The 19,432-nt window shown below is 39.8% G+C and overlaps 3 protein-coding genes across 3 annotated transcripts in view; all 3 read right to left on the bottom strand.

The window, feature by feature from the left end:
• The window catches only part of LOC122051209 (16.9 kDa class I heat shock protein 1-like), a 28,987-nt gene extending 28,584 nt beyond the window's left edge, over positions 1-403 (bottom strand). The window contains exon 1 of the mRNA XM_042612200.1: positions 15-403. Within this exon, the coding sequence (XP_042468134.1) occupies positions 15-266 (252 nt within the window). The 5' untranslated portion in view covers positions 267-403. The remainder of the gene's footprint in view (positions 1-14) is intronic.
• Positions 404-7,025: 6,622 nt separating this feature from the next.
• Positions 7,026-10,330, bottom strand: LOC122051205 (protein NRT1/ PTR FAMILY 6.3-like). Its single transcript, XM_042612194.1, has 4 exons — positions 10,131-10,330; positions 9,819-10,036; positions 9,171-9,721; positions 7,026-8,020 (listed from the first exon to the last, which is right to left on the bottom strand). The coding sequence occupies exons 1-4, from the start codon at positions 10,249-10,251 to the stop codon at positions 7,138-7,140; spliced, it is 1,773 nt and encodes a 590-aa protein (XP_042468128.1). The 5' UTR covers positions 10,252-10,330; the 3' UTR covers positions 7,026-7,137.
• Positions 10,331-15,960: 5,630 nt separating this feature from the next.
• LOC122051204 (histone-lysine N-methyltransferase family member SUVH9-like) lies at positions 15,961-18,868 on the bottom strand. Its single transcript, XM_042612193.1, has one exon. It carries the CDS (start codon positions 18,697-18,699, stop codon positions 16,132-16,134), a length of 2,568 nt encoding a protein of 855 aa, XP_042468127.1. The 5' UTR covers positions 18,700-18,868; the 3' UTR covers positions 15,961-16,131.
• Positions 18,869-19,432: the final 564 nt, after the last annotated feature.

The following is a 19,432-nucleotide window of genomic DNA, read 5'->3' as shown; positions in this document are numbered from 1 at the left end:
CGCTCCACCTCCACCTTGATCTCCTCCTTGAGCACCCCCGGCAGGTCCGCCCGGATCACGTGCCCCTCCGCCGTCTCCTTCCAGTCCACCTTCATGCCGGCGGCCGCGAGTTCACCGCCGCCGGCCGAGATGGCCGAGGAGGGGGCGCCGCTCCACAGGGCCTGGGCGAAGGGGTCGATTGCGCTGCTCTGGATGATGGAGGACGTGCTCATGTCGTGGCCTGCAGCTACTTCCGATTCGTCCTCTCTGATCAGCTGCTGCTCCATTAAAAACTGCAGCTCTCTCTCTCTCTATATATATTTATTATCAAATAAAACCAGAGCAATTAATTAATTAATTAATTAATGGAATCGAGGAAGGAGGAAATAATGGTGGGTGACGTTTTTATGGAAGAGGAAGAGGAAGAGGAAGAGGAGGAGAGGATGCACGGAGGACAGTGAGCGAGTCAAGGAGAGGATTGCGGATCAGCGCTTCTTTGCCGTAGCTTCTATATAATTTGCGTCTCTCCCTCTCAAGTAAACACAGTCTAAATCAGCGGTCGGAATCAAATCCTAACCGGATTCACCAATTGAAAGGGATTATAATTGGCAACGGAACTTTATGGTTAGTTTTTCATTCCGATCCATGGCGTGTAAATTATATTATGCAACTCTCATTACTAAACCATTAAAGTTGGCAAATACTTAACTTACATTGGTAAATTTTAAATTATCAAATCAATGAAGATGAGAAGATATGATATTGGGGGATAGAAGAGGAGTATGACAATTTAGAAGAAGAATATAACTAAGGAAGAAATGTAATTTTTTTCTCTCTATATCTTTTTCATGATACAATTTGACAATTTGATTCTTACTATATTAATACATTATTATATCATATGCATGTACTTGACAATTTAATTAACTCATTATACTATCTTAATTAGTCATTAGATAGTTCAGTCCGACTTAATGAAGACCAAAATAATTTGATTTTAAGTTTTAATAATACAATTTGGTTTAGTCTTCCAAGCATGTAATTTGGTTTAGACTTCCAATAATGCCTCTTGTAAATCAAATTTATCTTCGTTCATAAACTCTCTTAAGAAATGATATCGAATTCTAATATGCTTTATTTTTCCATAAAGAACTAGATCATTCAAAATTGAAATTGTTGAATTGTTATCACAAAACAAGATTTTAGACCTTCTTGATCATGCTTGAGATTCTCCAAAATTCTATGCAACCAAAGTAAATTACATCTTGCAAAAGAAGCAACAATAATGTATTCTGCTTCTGTAACAGAAAGTGAAATAGTAGATTGCTTCTTTTAATACCATGCTATAGCTCCACTTCTAAGATCAAAACCATAACTTGATGTGCCTTTGCTATCATCGATACTTCCTGCTAAGTCACCAATATTAGTATAACCAATAAGATTAACTAGTACACTAGCTTGATAGAAGATGCCATAATCAATAGTACTCCTTTCACGTATCTAAGGATTCTTTCTATCGTCTCCCAGTGGTTAGATGCCGTAATGGTTTCTCCATAAATATGCTCACCAAATTTACAACATATGTAATATCTTGCCTTGTAGCAGTCAAATACATTAAATTTCCAACCAAACTTCGAAACATAGTTAGATTAACCAATTTCCCTTCACCATGCTTGCTCAACTTTAATCCTACAACACATGGAGTTGAAATTGGATTTCCATTCTCCATTCTGAATTTTTTTTAAAAATTTCTTTTGCATAACTCTCTTGACTGATGAAAATTCCATGTTTGAATCTTAGAACTTCAATTCCAAGAAAATGGTGTAACTCTCCCAAATCAATCATTTCAAATTCATTCTTCATTGAGAGTTTAAAATTATCTAGCATCTTTAAATCATTACTAGTAAAAATATGATCATCAATATAAAAATTTACAAATATAAAGTCTTCAGATGAATTGGATTTGACGTAGAGAGTATGCTCTAATAGGCATTTTAGAAAATCATTCTTCTCAAAGTAATTATTGATGCAACTATATCAAGCTTGGGAGATTGCTTTAGCCCATACAAAGCCTTTCTCAACTTGTAGACTTTATCTTCTTCATCCTTGTTAATAAAATGAGGAGGTTGTTCAAGATAGATTTCTTCTTAAAGAACACCATTTAGAAATGCCAACTTGACATTCATTTAAAAAAAATTTCAATTATTTTGAGCTGCAAGAAAGATCATTAATTGAATAGTATCAAGTTTTGACACAAGAGAAAATACCTCTATAAAATCTTCTCTTCTTTTTGCTTGTATTCTTTACAAGCCTTGTTTTACGCTTGTTGATGGAGCAATTTGTATTCATTTTTATCTTGAATACCCATTTAACACCAATGAATTTTTTATGTCGAGGAAAAGTAGTAAGCTCGTAATTTCATTTTTTTCAATGACAGCTATCTCCTCTTTCTTGGTTTTTTTCCACACTTCTTCCTTATTTACATTATCAAAGGAAATTGGTTCTTTTCTTGTAAAGAAATCAAAGAATATAGAGTCATCATATTCAATAGGCTCGATTGAATCTACGAGTTCCTGTATACTTCGCATTTTCCGAGGAGGACTTGTTGAAGAACTTAGTGAATTTTTTGGTGAATGAGAAGAATTGTCTCTTCTAATTCTTATTCACTAAATGAAGGAATGTAAATCTCATTTGCTTTGCCTCTTGGATCATCAAAACTTGCATATTCATCAAAAAGAAAAGAACATCAAGACTTATCATAATCTTTTTGGTCTTTAGATTATATAGTTTGTAGGCTTTGCTTCTTTCACTATATCTAATAAAGATGTACTTTTCATATTTGTCATCAAACTTGTTTCTGTTGGCTTATGAAATGAGTGAATAAGCAACGCTTCCAAACACCTTTAAATGTCGAATGTCAAACTTTCTTTCATGCCATGTCTCATGTGGTATGCAATCTTTTAAGTTTTTTGTTGGAGAATGATTAATAAAATAATCTATACAAGAAACAACTTCTGCCCAAACTTCATTTGGTAAATTTTTTCTTTTGAGCATGCATCTCATACTTTAACAATAGTTCTATTTTTTCTTTTATTTACACCATTTTGTTGTGGTGTAAAACAAGTTGTCAATTCATGTCTTATACCATGTTTTCTAAAATCTTTCTCAGCTTCATTTGAAATATATTCGTCACCACGATAAGTTCTTAAAGTTTTGATATAAAGCCCAGTATAATTCTTAACTTCAACTTTAAAATCTTTAAAAGATTGAAATGTTTGTGACTTTTCTTTGACAAATTTAATCCATACCTTCCTCGTGAAGTCATCAATGAAAGTAATAAAGAACTTACTCCTACCAAGTGATTCTGTTGGTAGATTTCCACAAAGGTCAGAATGAACGCACTCCAATGGTCATTTTGCTCTCCAAGTTGCTTATTGTGGGAATGAATCTCTGTGTTACTTTCCAAGTTGACATGTTTCACAAACTTCTTCAACTTGATCAATCTTTGGCGGTCCTCTAACCATTTTTTTGTTGATAACAACTTTAAACTTCCATAATTCAAATGTCCAAACCTATCATGACACAACTTTGAAACCTTTTTATAAACAGTAGCAAAACAAGATAAATTTGTAGTTTCAAGTTTGAGAGAACATAAGTTGTTAGAGGTCATACCAATCTTTACAATAACCTGATTGCCTTTTGATATAGTTAAGCATTATGATGCATATGCAAATCATGCTCTTTCTTCATAAGATGATAACAAGTTACTTTTTAAACCAGGAACAAAATAAACTTCAGATATTTTCTCAATATTTTCAAACTTAATTTTAAGTTCAATCTCATCAATTGCTTCAATTTTATGAGTACTAGAATCACCAATCATCACTTCACCGTGATCAATTTTAGATAGACAGGAAAATATTTTTTTACTTGTCATGTGTTTGCTATCCCCACTGTTCAGGTATCACATTTCATCAACTTTGTTGTCATTGGAAGCAAGTAACAAAGTTTCTTCATTCTTACTTTGATGAATAAGGTCACTTTCATTTTACTTGTCATCTTCTCGCTTAAACCAACAATTTGTAGCTTTATGTACAGGTTTGTGACTACATTTAATATAACCATTTTTTCTTATCATCTGTTTGTTTGTGCCAACAATCTATTGCTTTATGTCTTGGTTTTAACAATAGCTACATTCAATATAGCCACATCCTCGACCTTTTTGATATCCACCATCTCCTCTTCCTCTTTGAAACTTGAAAATTTGGTTTTCATTGTTGTGATTTTGATGGTATTGTTGAATATTTCTTCCTCTTCCGTGAGAGCTTGAATTATCATGCCCTCTGAAATTTTGCCCCTGCTATGATAAGATGAACCATGACCTCTAATAGAAATTGAGATTTAAGAGCTCAATTAGATTGTTGTGATTGGGAAAATAATAAATTAATTTTCACTTCATCGGCTTTCAGAATGCCTTGCAAAACCTCGAATAATATCATTCGAAACCATTTGATTCACTATAGAATCAACTTTTATAAAATACTCGGCAACACTATCATTTTCTTTCATCTCCCATTTTTAAAATTTTGATCTCAAAATTTGAAGTTGAACATTCATCACTTGTTCATCACCTTTTAAACCTTTTTGAAGAATTTCCCAAACTTGTTTTGATGTTGTTGCTTTGCGGATTTTTTCCTACACCCTTTATCTATTGTGAGATTGATTTGATTGAGAGCTTGAGTATCTTTTTTCTAATTATCCACCAAAACTTTAAATTTTCTGTTCCAATAATCATAATCTTCTCCGTTGAAAGTATGTGAAAATAGAGTAGCGACATTTCTTGATGTCATTTTTCTTGAACCTCACCTCACTTTGATACCAATTGAAGGGGAAGAAGATATGATATTTGGTGACAGAAGAGGAGTGTAATAATTTAGAAGATGAATAAAATTAAGGAAGAAATGTAATTTTTTTCTCTCTATATCCTTTTCATGATATAATTTAGCTTATATAGCCATGACAAAGGAAGTCCATAAATAATTTGGTTCTTCCTATATTAATACATTATTATATTAAATACATGTACTTGACAATTTAACTCATTATGGTAACTTAATTAGCTACTAGATAATTCAATCCAACTTGACTTGATGAAGACCAAAACAATTTGGTTTTGAGTTCCAACAATATAATTTGGTTTAGTCTTCCAAGCATGCAATTTGGTTTAGACTTTCAACAATCAAGTATCCAATTTTATTTTTATCCCTCTATATTTACTCACGTTTACCCCAATTGATTGCTACACTACTAAACTAATGAACAATATCCAATTGATTGCTACATTGTAGCAATCAATTAAAAAAATCTTATTCATGTTTAAAAAATTATCGCTCTCAATATGACGTCTAAAAATAATAATTAAGGACAAAAATGACTGGCGAATCTAGAGAACTCAGAAATATATGAAATCAAATTCTATATGTTCGTCTAATTATCCTAATTATACTTATGCTCTCAAACATCATTTCTATATCCTATATTGAGAGCAATAATTTTTTGAATACAAATTAGATCTTTTTTTTAATCGATTGTTACATCGTAGCAATCGATTCAGACACATTTGTATTTAAAAAAATTATTGTTCTCAATATTATCTATGAAAATGATGTTTGAAAATATAAATATAATCAGGATAATTGGATAAATATATGATTTAACTCTTTAGATTTATCAGACCATTTTAATTAAAATCGAGTCGTTTGATGATCTCAAAGAGTTTAAAAGATTTCATCTATGTTCATCTACCTCCTCTCAGGACGTTACTGTGGAGGAGGGGCACAAGTAAAATCGGCCTCCGGCCGCTCACTCTGAATAAAAATTATAATCTGGTGCGGACGATAAACCCTAGAAGAAATCGTAACAATTTACGACCGGATCGCGACCACGATCTGACTGCAAATACGAGTGGTACATCCCCTGGACCACAAAAAATGGTCCAGGAGATCCTGCCTCAATTATATTAGGCATACAAATTGTTGAAATCAGTTGAATACACAGAGTCACCTTTCAGGAAAAATAACAACACAATACGACCATCCACGGGTAATTAGTTGGGCTACTTCATCCGCTGAAACGCTATTTGGTGTTTTAACCTCCGCAACTTCTTCTCGTCCTCTTTTCTCATCGTGGAGACGATTCAAAAAAAAGTTCAACCGGTGGCCATTGACGCCACGTCACCTATCCGTATAAATTGCAGAAAGCGGTTCGTCCTCGGGAAGTCGTGGTGGGTGCTTCAGACACTAGACTCGTTTCTCCACTCCTTTGCTATCATTTTCCTCTCCCGCATGGTACGAGTGGGCGTAGAGCATTCTGTTGGCATATAAACTTATTCCAAAGATAAATTGACTTCTTCAAATGCAAGAACAACTTGACTTTATCGATTATGCAAGGAAGTTGTCAAAATCAATGTGACTCTTCATTAACTAAGTAAAGTTCAATTATCGTACTAAGTTCAATGAAACTTTTTATGACAAGAGTCATTAGTAAAAAAAAGAATAAAATCTAATTGTCTTGTGTTTAATGATGTGATGTAATTATAGAAGAATGTAGAAGCATGAATCTAAATGTATAAATAGGGACCTTGTAACATAATGAAACAAGTAGTAATATTTTCTCTTCATAGAGTTTTTCTCCCATTCCCATACTTTGTTACAAAATCTCTCCTACATTCTTATTTTCTCATCCTAGTTCCACCACAATTCCAACACATTCATGGTCCATGGACCTCTTCGGATCGTGGAATGCCGACTCCAACTTGGGTCTTCTTCACGGACAAGTTCCACCGTGATGTCGCATCCCCCACACCGGCAATAATAATAATAAGTAGGTGTGAACCATACTTGCTCGCACCAACTAAATCCTAAACTTTAAATTCTAAACTCTAAACCCTAACATTCTAAACCTTAAACCCCAAAAAATATATTACATTTAAAACTAAAAAGTTTGTAATTTGCTAATAAAACGGAGAATGCGAGGAAGCATTGATATAGTAGTTAATTTGACTTAGAGAAAGGCCTAAAGAGTTGCAAATTATTACAACTTGATAACAAAACAAAAAAAAATACTTGCGAAGATATATAAATATAATATTTATATTGTCTAGGCGTGGCAGCAGGCCTCCTCGGCCAACTCGACGCTGCCGGACATGCTCTCATCCTCGGTCGGATAGCAGTGCTCCTTGTAGACGTAACCCCTGGCGGCGAGGAGGTACACTCCCAGATTGAGGCCGCAGAGCACGGCCAGCAGCCAATAGAAGTTGTAGAGCTTCCCCTGGTTGAGGTCGTCGGCGAGCCACGCGCCGCGGCTGCTGCTGCCGGTGAGCATGTGAACCACCGCCACCAGCGCCGAGCTGACGAAGAAGCCGAGCGAGAGCGTGCTCAGGAACAGCCCCGTGCTCATGGTCTTCATCCCCTTGGGGCACTCCCTGAGGAAGAAATCCAACTGGCCGATGTAGGTGAAGGCCTCGCCGGCGCCGACGAGGAAGAACTGCGGCACGAGCCAGAAGACGGTGAGCGGGACGAAGGGCGCGGAGGGTTCGGAGAGTTGGGCGGCGCGGAGGCGCTTGTGCTCGGTGAGGGCGGCGGCGACCATGGCGAGGATGGAGAGGAGGAGGCCGGCGCCGATGCGCTGGAGCGGGGAGAGGCCCTGTGGATGGCCGGTGAAGCGGCGGCCGAGGGGGGCGATGACGCGGTCGTAGACGGGGACCGTGACGAGGATGGAGGCGACGAAGAAGACGGTGAGGGAGGCCGGTGGGATACTGAAGTGGGACCCGATCCGCCGGTCCATGGTGGTGGCCTGCGACACGGAGAAGGTAGTCATCTGCGCGTAGACCGTCCAGAACATAATCGTGGTGGCCCAGATCGGCAGCATCCGCACCACGATCTTGACTTCCTCCACGTCCGTCAACGGCGACAGCCACCACTTGCTTGGCGGCGCAGCCGAAGGGCCGCCGCCGGCGGGAATGGCGGCACGGTCCAGAAACCTGACAAAAATGCGTGAATTCCAAGGGCAGACATATTTAGAAAGTTTTTATTTATTTATTTATTTATTATTCACAGCTCAATTTCCATATCCAGATTCCAACAAAAGCTTTTATTTATTTATTTATTTATTATTTACAGCTCAATTTCCATATCCAGATTCCAACAATCGAATCATGTTTTTTCTCGTCTTACGGATGACTTGTAGCTCAATAAATGCTGGATAAAAAGTTAATACCTTAATTTAAATAAAGTTCGAAGAAGGAGCTCAATAAATGTTTCGGATGGTAAATAATTTTCATGAACACTATTTTGTCAATAATATTTATGAATCATATTCATCAATAATCTTTTAATATATTCAATTCTTCCTTCTCAGTTTGTACTTGCTACTTTTAAGACGACATTAATTCAATAATGGATGAGAGATAGTTCATTAAAGTGTGTTTAATGGGACGTTTTAAAGGATTGATGCTGAGTTGTGACGGTTGGCCACCACCAATCACTCCTACATTATTGATCGATGACTTTCAAAGATTTGAACTCAACTTGCCGTCCACATTTTGTTTACTAACGTCACATCATACGAATGGAAAGAACAACTAACTGGTGGCCAATTTGAACAAGCAAAATGTCGATAAAACGCAACAAATTATGGCGTTATTTATTTATGATAAATTTAATTTGATTTAATTCTTTCGCAATCTGACCTCCGTTTCATTAAGACCTTAGTTTACATTTTAAGTGGCTTATAAAGTTTAGTTTTAAAAGTTATTTTTGAAATTTCATTAAGATTTTTTTTTTAACAAATTTTTTTTACTATCAAAATGTTTTCCTTATAAACAAGTAGTGTTTTCACTAAATTAAAGGGTTTTAGGGTTAGTCTAACATGCAAGTATTTATTAAATATAAAAATATATACTATATATGGTAGTATTTTTTGCTTTAAATTTTACACCCTACAAAAATTTATGGCCCCATTTTATTTGATATATAATTAATTCGTATGAATTTTTGTAGCATCCATTCAGCTAACTTTATTATTATTATTTTATTTAAAAAAAGGAGAAACATAATAAAGAATTTATTAATAAATTTATATAAAATTGAAAAATAAAAATCTGTAAAGATAAAAGAAAGCAGTAGACGTACCTGAACTGTTTGGTGTGCGGCAGCCTCTGCTTCGGTTTGCCCTGCGCCGCCCCTTTCTCTTCCGCCGCGCCGTCGTACAGCAACGCCGGGTCCGACGGCAACTCTCTTTCTCGATTTCTCCAGGCCGCCACCGCCACGGCCGCGATCTGCGTCAGCGGGCTCCCCACCAGCCGCTTGAACCGGTACCGCCGCGTGCCGGCGAGGAAGACCAGCAGCCCGAGCGCGATCGACGCGGCGCAGATCCCGTAACCCCACCGACGCCCAAGGTTGTCCTGGATGTACACCAGGACGGTGACGGCGAGCAGCGAGCCGAGGCTGATGAAGAAGAAAAACCAGTTGAAGAACTTCTGCATCTGCGCCTTCTCCTCCTTGTCGGCGTCGTCGAACTGGTCGGAGCCGAAGCCGGAGACGCTAGACTTGAGCCCCCCGGTGCCGAGGGCGGTGAGGTATAGCGCCAGGTACAGCACGCCCAGCTGCGCTCCCGTCGCCTTCTCGTTCGGCGGCGGCTGCAGCCCCGCCACCGCCGTCGAAATCGTCAGGATCGTCACTCCCTGTCCGTGTGTAATTTCATATCAAAGATGAGAGAGAGAGAGAGAGAGAGAGAGAGAGAGAGAAAAAAAAAGAAGCTAAACTAAATTGGGTGCTCACGGAGGCTTGGACGGCGGCGAAGATTGCGATGGTGAGGTAGCGACCGAGGAAGGTGTCGCCGACGAAGCCGCCGAGGAGGCAGAGCACGAAGGACGTTCCCATAAAGTTAGTGACGCAGTTGGCGGCGGCGGCATTGCCCAGGTGCATCGTCGCCGTCAAGTAGGTGACTAAATTGACGGCGATCCCCAGCGTCGTCAGCCGTTCGTTGAGCTCCACCACTGCAATTATCAACGCGGCCCTCTCCATCATAAAACTTGGGAGGAACTCTAACTAAATAGAAGAATACAATGAACCGAGTAAGAGAGGGCGTGCCAAGGATCATGGCGGCGCCGGTCCATCCGCCGGTGCGCGATCTGACGGCGGGGCGGCCGCGGAAGTCCCAGGCGTCGGCGACGACCTCACCCGAGGCGTCGGAGTTCAGCAATCCCACCATGGCAGCTGGTCGAAGTAGAAGTTGGACTGTCGGAGTAGAACAGAGCAGGGGCTTGCTAGTTCAGCGGGTGTGGTGAGTACGCCGAAGGAGAGGAAGAGGGGCAGGATTTATAGACACAGATAAAATATAAAATGGATTCTCAATCAGGGCAGCCAGGTGGATCAATCACAGAGCGTAAAGGATCTTCTTATCTTTTAAGCAGTGGGGAATTCTCAATTCGCCATCTGTGGCAAAATGATGAAATCGTTCCTCCCAGCACTTCCATCACATTTAACCTCATATCATCATAAGAAGATAAATTCATGACATGTGACAAAAGATGATTTATTTATCTCAGTACATCTATCTCTAGATTAATATGGAGAAGATAAATCATGGATGACTACTAACCATTAATACAAATGGTTAAGATATGAAGGAGGTTATACTCGATCACGCTGAGTTTCGATCCTAAAATCTCATATGACAATATCCCATGTCTTAACTATCGTACCGTCCCGAGGAGACAAGGTAAATCCATGACAGCTAAATAGGTAAGTGATGGGTGAGATGAAATGTACGGGATTCGAAAATTTACATCTTGACGGTCTCACGGTTCGACCTTACACTCTCATGTGATGAACGAACTATCACTTATCAATTCGGATGACCCATGAGATCATTCTCAATTCGGCATCGTGCAATAGATGGTGTTGGAGGGAGCAGCTCGGACCCGTGAAAGCTTCTTCTGTGGACGAACACGATGTTTTTTTTTTACCTTGGTGAAATTCAGAGGGAGGGGTCGTTTTAGTGTTTCGTGAGGAAAGCGAATGCAGTCGTCGTGTGGCGGCCGCCCAGGACCGGACGGAAGAGTAGGAGGTGTGACAGCCCTGGTGAAGCATCATCATTGGATTTAGAGGCCTCGATTAGATTATTTCTCCACCTGAGACACGGCACGATCTAAAAGAAAACGAGTCTAGATTCGGCGCGCGTCTCCCTGTAAAATGCGAGTTTGTCTTAGGCAGAGAGATCGTGGTCCATATGTGTGATATATCGTACAGGAACAGTGTCGGAGTAAACTCGGGCCACGCGTTAATAAAGCCTAACACAATATTTTGAGGCTCAAGATGTGCCAGCTCTTGGATTGTTTGGCTGTGGCAGGCACAGTTTAGAATACTGTAGGCCATCCTTAGATAAATCACAAAAAAATATTTTATTTATTCTAGCACACCGGTCTATATTTTAGAAAATTGATCTCAAGAATAACTAAAAATGTAATTACCAACTCGAGTATTAATTGTTAAGTCGAACGTTACCCACCAATATCCTCAATTTCAATAATGTTTAGAATAAAATTTGCGTACGTAACCAATGTCAGCCAATACATGCAACTTCTGGCTGTCGTCTTCTTTAACTTTTTATTTCCAAAGATGGAGTAGCCACCACACATGGTGGATTTAAATCCACACTTTTCTTTTCTTTCTCGTTTTTTGCTGCATTGCATAACTTTTAACACTGCCTTTGTTGAATGTTGATGTTTGCTTGTGCGATGAGCTCCACATGAAATGTTTTGCACTTTAGATTCTCTCTCGGGGCCTTGGGTTTTATGGCCATTGTTCCATAATAAAGGACTGAAAGCATCAAATAGAAAGGACTGTTTCGATGCATATATTTAAAAAGGACAAACATTATGCGAAAGGAGCTCCACGCGATTCCACAGAACTCATGTAAAAAAGCCAACCACAGAAAATCATAAAGGATTTATGGATAAAAGGCTCTTTTCATTTAATTATTTCCAATCAAAGCCTTTTAGTATTTGCTTCACCGATTCCTATATTTTACTTTCCTTTGGTACAACTTTACTTCATCAAAGATGCCAAAAAGAAATAAATTCTTCATATTAGTGCTAACTTTTGATCTACCTGATGTTGTTACTACAATATTATGTCCATAAACGTAATTTAGAATTCTTCATTCAATTTTTTTTTCCATTTATTTATTTCTAGATTCTGATTAACATAAATTGTGAATACTTTTAGTAACGACATTTGTGCTTCCTGCTTCATTTTAGTGCTTTTTCTGAGAGTGACCGATCATTCACTCAAGCATGATCATCCATTTGTAGGACAGTTGCAAAGAGAGTTAAATTTCAAAGCTAAAAAGATACTTGTAAATGAAGATAATATACGATAATGTATCTTTAATATATGAGACTATTTTGTTGAACACGGATCCATTAAAAAAAAACCCAGATTAGAAAAAGAAATTAATCATGGTTTGCCATGTTAGCTTCAATTTTTCCATTTTTTTTTATATTTAAGTTTTATTAAGAATTCCTCAATAAGAAAAGACCATAACTAAGGCTAAGTTTACTTATTCACTAATTATTTCAATTAGTTTAAATGGACGAATCTAGAGAGTTGTCCCAAGCTGGGACATTTATTAGAGTATTGATTCTAATCTATGAGTTGGGAATTAAATATTGATGGATAATCAGATCTTTTATATAGCAGATTATTAACACCTATATATAACTATGACAAAAACAATCATATCTTTACACCACTAAATGAGATCAGCAACATAGGAGACTATGAGTTGATAAAAAAACTTTAAGTTTGGATGCTTTGAACTATTATTAATTTTGGTGTAAATATTTTAGGTGACTGATTAGCAACAAGTTCATAGATTAATAATGTCATTTGAGATTATAACGACACTCTTGCCAAACTAACAGTAAGAATGCACCAAGACTTGATCAGACACATATTAAGTACTTATCCATCGAACTATAAATCTTTGTTACAAAATAACAAGATGGGAATGGATGAGCTAGGTTAATATGTAGGTTTGAGTTTGTAAGCCCACATATAAAGACCATTGGACCAATTGGTTCTAATCTATGAGTTGGGTTTTAAAAATGATGGTAAATCAGATCTTATATATAGCAGATTATTGACACCTACAACTACGACAATAACAATTAAGTTTTTATCCGACTAAGTGAGGTGGTCGGCAACATAGTACATAGACTATGAGTTGATAAAAAAAACTTCAAAGTTTGGATGTTTTGAATCATTATCAATTTTGGTGTAAATATTTTAGGCGGCTGATTAGCAAAAAGTTGATAGATGGATTTACTTGAATTTACCTCCTTCCATACCCATCAGACTGATTCTAAGGGAGCCACTGAGATGGTAAATCTATCTTTTTTTTTTTAATAGATTAATACTGTCGTTTGATATTATAACGACACTCTTGCCAAACTAAGAGTAAAAATGCACCAAGACTTAATCATACACATTAAATAGTTTTCCATCAAACTATAAACAACAATTTACCAAAAGACGTATTTAAATTTTCAAATTTATCAACAGGTGCATATTACTTTGTATTTACTAAAGGACGTACTTTTTATGGTGATTTTCTATTCTACCCTCCTGACAAACTTGATTGTTTTTCTTTTTATTTTCTCTACCATTTCTCTCACTCTTCTTTTTTCTCCTATGCATGCAACATTTTTTCTCTCTTTTTTTTTTTCCCTTTCCTCTCTTGACAGTACTCTTCCTATGCATGCATGCATGATAACGTTAGTTTAAAAAGCCTTCTGAGAAGCTGATTCTTCTAAAGATATTTTAACACCCTTGAGAAGTCAAAATAAGCAATAGATAACACCGTTTAACTTTTTACAACCCCAGAAATTCACAGGAACTAAAATGGGTGCAATTGGAGTTATCTAGGTCCATCAGTGGATTTCGACCGAAACCCACTGATGGACCTAGAGAGCTTCGATTGCACCTATTTCAGTTTCTGTGGATTTCTAGGGTTGCAAAAAGTTCAAATATGCTATCCATTGTTTATTTTGACTTCTCAAAGGTGTTAAAATGTAATAAGAAAGAATCGCCAAAATTCTTCGCGATTCTTTTTTATTATATTTTAACACCCCGAGAAGTCAAAATAAACAATGGATAGGATATTTGAACTTCTTGCAATCCCAGAAATCCACAGGAACTGAAATGGGTATACTTAGAGCTCTCTAGGTCCATTAGTGGATTTTGGTAACCCAAAAATCCATAGGAACTGAAATGGGTGCAATCGAAGCTCTCTTTTGGTCCATTAATAGATTTTGGTCAAAACTCACTAATGGACCTAGAGAGCTCCAATTGCACCCATTTCAGTTCCTGTGGATTTCTAGAGTTGCAAGAAGTTCAAATATCCTATCCATTGTTTATTTTAACTTCTCGGGGTGTTAAAATATAGTAAAAAAGAATCGTCAAAATTCTCCATGGTGGACTTGATATATATAATATCAGGCTCAACATTGGCCTAATATGGAATAATATCAGGCCCAACATGGAGAATTTTGACGATTCTTCCTTATTACATTTTAACACTTCTGTAAAGTTGAAATAAATAATGGATAACATATTTGAACTTCTTATAACCCTAGAAATTCATAGAAACAGAAATGAGTGCAATCGGAATTCTCTAAATCTAACAGTGAATTTCAATCAAAATCCACTAATAAGGAAAAATTGTCAAAATTCTCCATGTTGGCCTGATATGGAATGATATCAGGTCTAACGTGGACCTGATATAGAATGATATCAGGCCTAACAAGGACCTGATATGGAATCATATCAGACTCATGTTGGGCTTGAGATAATACATATCTGGCTCAACATGAAAAATTTTGATATTTTTTCCTTATTATATATAATACTCCTGAGAAGTCAAAATAAATAATAGATAGCATATTTGAACTCCTTGCAACCTCAGAAATCTACAGAAATTGAAATGAGTACAATCGGAGCTCTCTAAGTCCATCAGTGAATTTTGGTCGAAATCTACTGATGGATCTAGCGAGCTCCGATTGCACTCATTTCAATTCTTGTAGATTTCTGGGGTTACAAGGAGTTAAACGATACTATCCATTGCTAATTTTGACTTTTCAGAGGTGTTAAAATGTTTTGAGAAGAATCTGCGTGTAAAAGAAAGGAAAGAAAAAAGAGAGGAAAGAAAAGATGTGTTGCATGTATAGGAGGAAAGAAAAAAGAGAGAGAAATGATAAACAAAAAAAAATAGTCAAATTTATCGGGAGGGTAGAATGAGAAGAGCACTATAAAAAAAAGTGAGCCCTTTGATAAATAACAAAATAACATACGTCTTTTGATAAATTTAAAAACCTAAATACACCTTTTGATAAACGGTCGAACTATAAATCTGTGTTACAACATAACAAGATGGACATTGATGGGCTAGGTTAATATGTAAGTTTGAGTTTGTAAGCCCACATATAAAGACCAATTGGGACCTGAAGAAGTAGACCTGTTATATATGTTTGGGATAACAGAGGGAGTGGGGACTAGCTTTTGTAAGTTTTAACATGAAAGAATGTGTTAAATAAGTCGAGGATAAACTCTACTCCTTGACCTCAAATCTCCAGGGAGGAATTTTAAATATACTTAAATATCAGGTGTTTTCCACCTTAACACTTCAGCATTTCGGGCCGTGTTGAAGGGCATCAAAGTCCAACCCTTATCTCATCTAGACTTTAATACCTAATATCTATATAAACATCAAAAAGGTTCTCACTAAGCAGCTTAATATTTTCAATTGGATTTGACCGTATATTAATTAATTGTTATTTTACCAAACTATATGAAAGAAATATACCTATAGAACTTTTTATCTCATCTAGAAACATGCAAAGTTACCAAAATTCTAATATTGCAAGCTGTAGCAAGGTAGACTATCAAGATTTGCAAAAGCCTAGAAAACATATGAGAAGAAGAAAAAAACACTAGTGATAAGGAAAAGAGTAACCAACCGTGATCTTTTTTCGTGAAATGAGATCTTGAAAGCCGAAAATGGGAGAAATTTCCCTTCTTCATCGATCACTCAATCTTGATCCCCATAATCGATACTTAGCTCCCTCAGCGGAGGAATGTTTTCCATTGCAAACACCATCAAGTGAGGATGCGATTGATAGTTGTGATCATACAGCACAGGTTGGACAAACGCGTTCGGCATCGTACTGTGGCCAAGGTAGCACCCGACGTTCCTTGCGCACGAGAGGTCCATGGCGAAGCGCGGCCCAGGAACGGCATCAAAAATCTCCCGCAGACTTCGCTTCGGGAACACCTCCGAGATGTTCCCCCATTTCGCCCAATTGGGCGGGAATTGGCTCGTCCGAACCAGGTAGGTGGAGTTCGTCGGCGCCTCCTCGCTGGGGAGCACGTCGCCGCTGAATTCACAGATAAATGAGCCGGCGCGGATAACGTCCAGCGACCGCAAGCCCCAGCCAATCGACAGCGACCGGAACACCTCAAGTTTGTAGCGGAGCCCCTTCTGACTCACCCTGTTAGGGCAGCTACCTGAGCAAGGGCAGGATGGGCCGCACTCGTAGATCATCGGCTTCCCGCGCACGAGGATTCCATAGGGGTCGTAGGGCATTGCTCCACCATTCTTCTGGATGCATTCGCAGTCTAATGAGCAAACGCCCGAACACCTGCAGCCCATTATCTTGATGGAGCTCCGGCAAAGCAGGGCATTAGTGAGGAAGTGAGGGCGGGAGCGATACTTGAAGAACAGAGGCTCGTTGTCGAGGTCGATGTCGTTGAACAATCGCACGGGGTTTGCACCCTCGGCGCCGCTGGAGATGTCCCAAGATAAGTAGCCATTAGGATATTTCCGCGCCCTGAGTTCCTCCGCGAGCTTAAAGACGGAGCTCCCCATGGGCGGTTGGCCCTCCGCCCGGCGGAGGCGGAACTTGTACGCGGTGAAGCCGGACTTGGAGGTGTCCGTCCAGGAGTCTTGCAGGGTGTAGAGGCCGTCGTAGACGTAGACTTTGCCGCTGGGGCTGTCGTTGTAGGGGAAACCGCGGATGACACGGATCTTCCTATCTCTGTGCTTGTTGTATTGAAGAGCAAGGTTCCCAGCCCGGAGTTTCTGATCGGCATTCAGGCGAGAACGATCGCGCTGCTTGCCGCCTTGACCAGTGTAGATAATCTCGTTGCCGTTGTCCACATCGTCCTCGTAGCCGCCAGAGACGATGATGCTGGTCACAATGGGCACGCCAATGGACGAAACGGCACGAGGGACATAATCGATGCCGCCCTGGGGGACGCCGTGAAGCCCCACGACCTGCAGCTCCGACCGGTAGAAGAACACGTCTCCGATCAACAACCCAGGGATATCTCCGATGATGCGGTAGTCTCGGTGAAGCCACAAGCCGCGATCCTTCATCTCCCGCGCCGCTTTGAGGTCGGGGCGCGCTCGGCCCCGGTAGCGCGTGCGCAACGAGTCGAACAAGATGCGAACGTCGCGGACGGCGCGGCGGCAACTGACCCAATCATCTGCAGACGAATAAGAGGCAGTGACCAACTCGCCAGAGCGATTCTTGGCAGCAATGGAGGACGTCAGTATCCGCTCTCCGGCGACGACCGTTACCAGCGTCATTGGGGCGAGCTTCGACTTCTTGGCGACGGAACACTTGATGCGTTTGTTGTCGAGAGAGGCGAGAGCTGAGGAGGAGGAGACGTCGTCGGGGGAGACGACGAGATGAAGCGGCCGTAGTGGTTTTGTGGAGACGGTAAGGTGGGTGCGTTGGCGAACGCGGCGATGGTCGACAGAGTCCATAGCGGCAGTGGAGAAAGGGAGGGCGAGCTTCGACTTCTTGGCGATGGAACATTTGATGCGTTTGTTGTCGAGGGCGGCGAGAGCTGAGGAGGAGACGGCGTCGGGGGAGACGACGAGATGAAGCGGCCGTGGTGGTTTTGTGGAGGCGGTAAGGTGGGTGCGTTGGCGAACGCAGCGGTGGTCGACGGCGTCGGGGGAGCCGACGAGACGAAGCGGCCGTGGTGGTTTTGTGGAGGCGGTAAGGTGGGTGTGTTGGCGAACGCGGCGGTGGTCGACGGCGTCGGGGGAGCCGACGAGACGAAGCGGCTGTGGTGATTTTGCGGAGGCGGTAAGGTGGGTGCGTTGGCGAACGCGGCGGTGGTCGACGGCGTCGGGGGAGCCGACAAGACGAAGCGGCCGTGGTGATTTTGTGGAGGCGGTAAGGTGGGTGCGTTGGCGAACGCGGCGGTGGTCGAAGGAGTCCATAGAGGCAGTGGAGAAAGGGGATCTAGGGTTTTTGGTGTGAGGCGGAGGCATTCCGCCATTGGCAATGTTGGAGGAGGAGAAAGACGTCTGTGAAGGACGAGGAGAGTCCTTGATCTCTCCCTCCTCCAACTCGTCGCTGCCGTCTTCGGAGGGGGCTTGGTCTTCCCGATGCACTCCGGCTAGGTGCTGCATCGGGCTTTTGGGGTGAGGCGGAGGCACTCCGCCATTGCCGATGTTGGAGGAGGAGAAAGACGTCTGTGGAGGACGAGGAGAGTTCTTGATCTCTCCCTCCTCCAACTCGTCGCTGCCATCTTCGGAGGGGGCTTGATCTTCTCGATGCACTCCGGCCGGGTGCTGCATCATCGGCGTCAGTGAGAGCGGAAGACGAGCAATCGCCGCCTTGGAAGTTTCACTACACTTAATTCAACGGCAATAATCGAAGGGTAAAAATTAAAAAGGGCGCCTCCTACTATCGGAAATTCGGAACATGTTGACGCCCACGACCCACCCCACCCCGACCCGTAATTCATATAAAATGACGATATTATCCTTCAATAATTATCCACTACCGTCTCATTTCAGTACGGTGTCAAAAGACGAATTCGTGTTCAACTCTCATTTCAGTACATGAATACGTTCCCAACATGAAAAAGATAAATCAACGACAATCATTTTGATCTTTTGACTATTGATTAATATATAAAAGAGATATTTATCTTTATTTTATCGAGATTTGAATATTAAATCTCATGATGATAATATCTCATATGTTAATCACTATCCTATTCTGAGAGGGACAAAAACCTCATTTTATCATAACCATTGAAAGATGATTTTTTTATATGATGATCTTGATGGTCAGAATATATGAGTAAAAAATATATATAAAAGTTAATTAATTATTAATATATAGAGATAATTTTAAAAAATAAATAGATAAATATATAGAAAAGGATATAATTAGCTTTATTTTATATTACTGGACTATTCTTAATAATATCTTAAAAGTTAAAAAATATTCATTTTAATAATATCTTATAGTATTTTTTTTAATAAAAAAGATACCCTTGTCCACCTCACTCAATTCGTAATTCAT

This window comes from Zingiber officinale, chromosome 3A, assembly GCF_018446385.1.
Source record: "Zingiber officinale cultivar Zhangliang chromosome 3A, Zo_v1.1, whole genome shotgun sequence".
Classification (NCBI taxonomy): Eukaryota; Viridiplantae; Streptophyta; class Magnoliopsida; order Zingiberales; family Zingiberaceae; genus Zingiber; species Zingiber officinale.
This window is presented reverse-complemented; position numbering and strand designations above follow the sequence as displayed.

Coding starts and splice junctions, on each gene's coding strand:
- LOC122051205 (XM_042612194.1), bottom strand. CDS start 10,251: ATGGTGGGATTGCTGAACTCCGACGCCTCGGGTGAGGTCGTCGCCGAC. Junction 9,722..9,818: donor TCGCCGCCGTCCAAGCCTCC/GTGAGCACCCAA, acceptor ACACACGGACAG/GGAGTGACGATCCTGACGAT. Junction 8,021..9,170: donor CCGCACACCAAACAGTTCAG/GTACGTCTACTG, acceptor CATTTTTGTCAG/GTTTCTGGACCGTGCCGCCA.
- LOC122051204 (XM_042612193.1), bottom strand. CDS start 18,699: ATGATGCAGCACCCGGCCGGAGTGCATCGAGAAGATCAAGCCCCCTCC.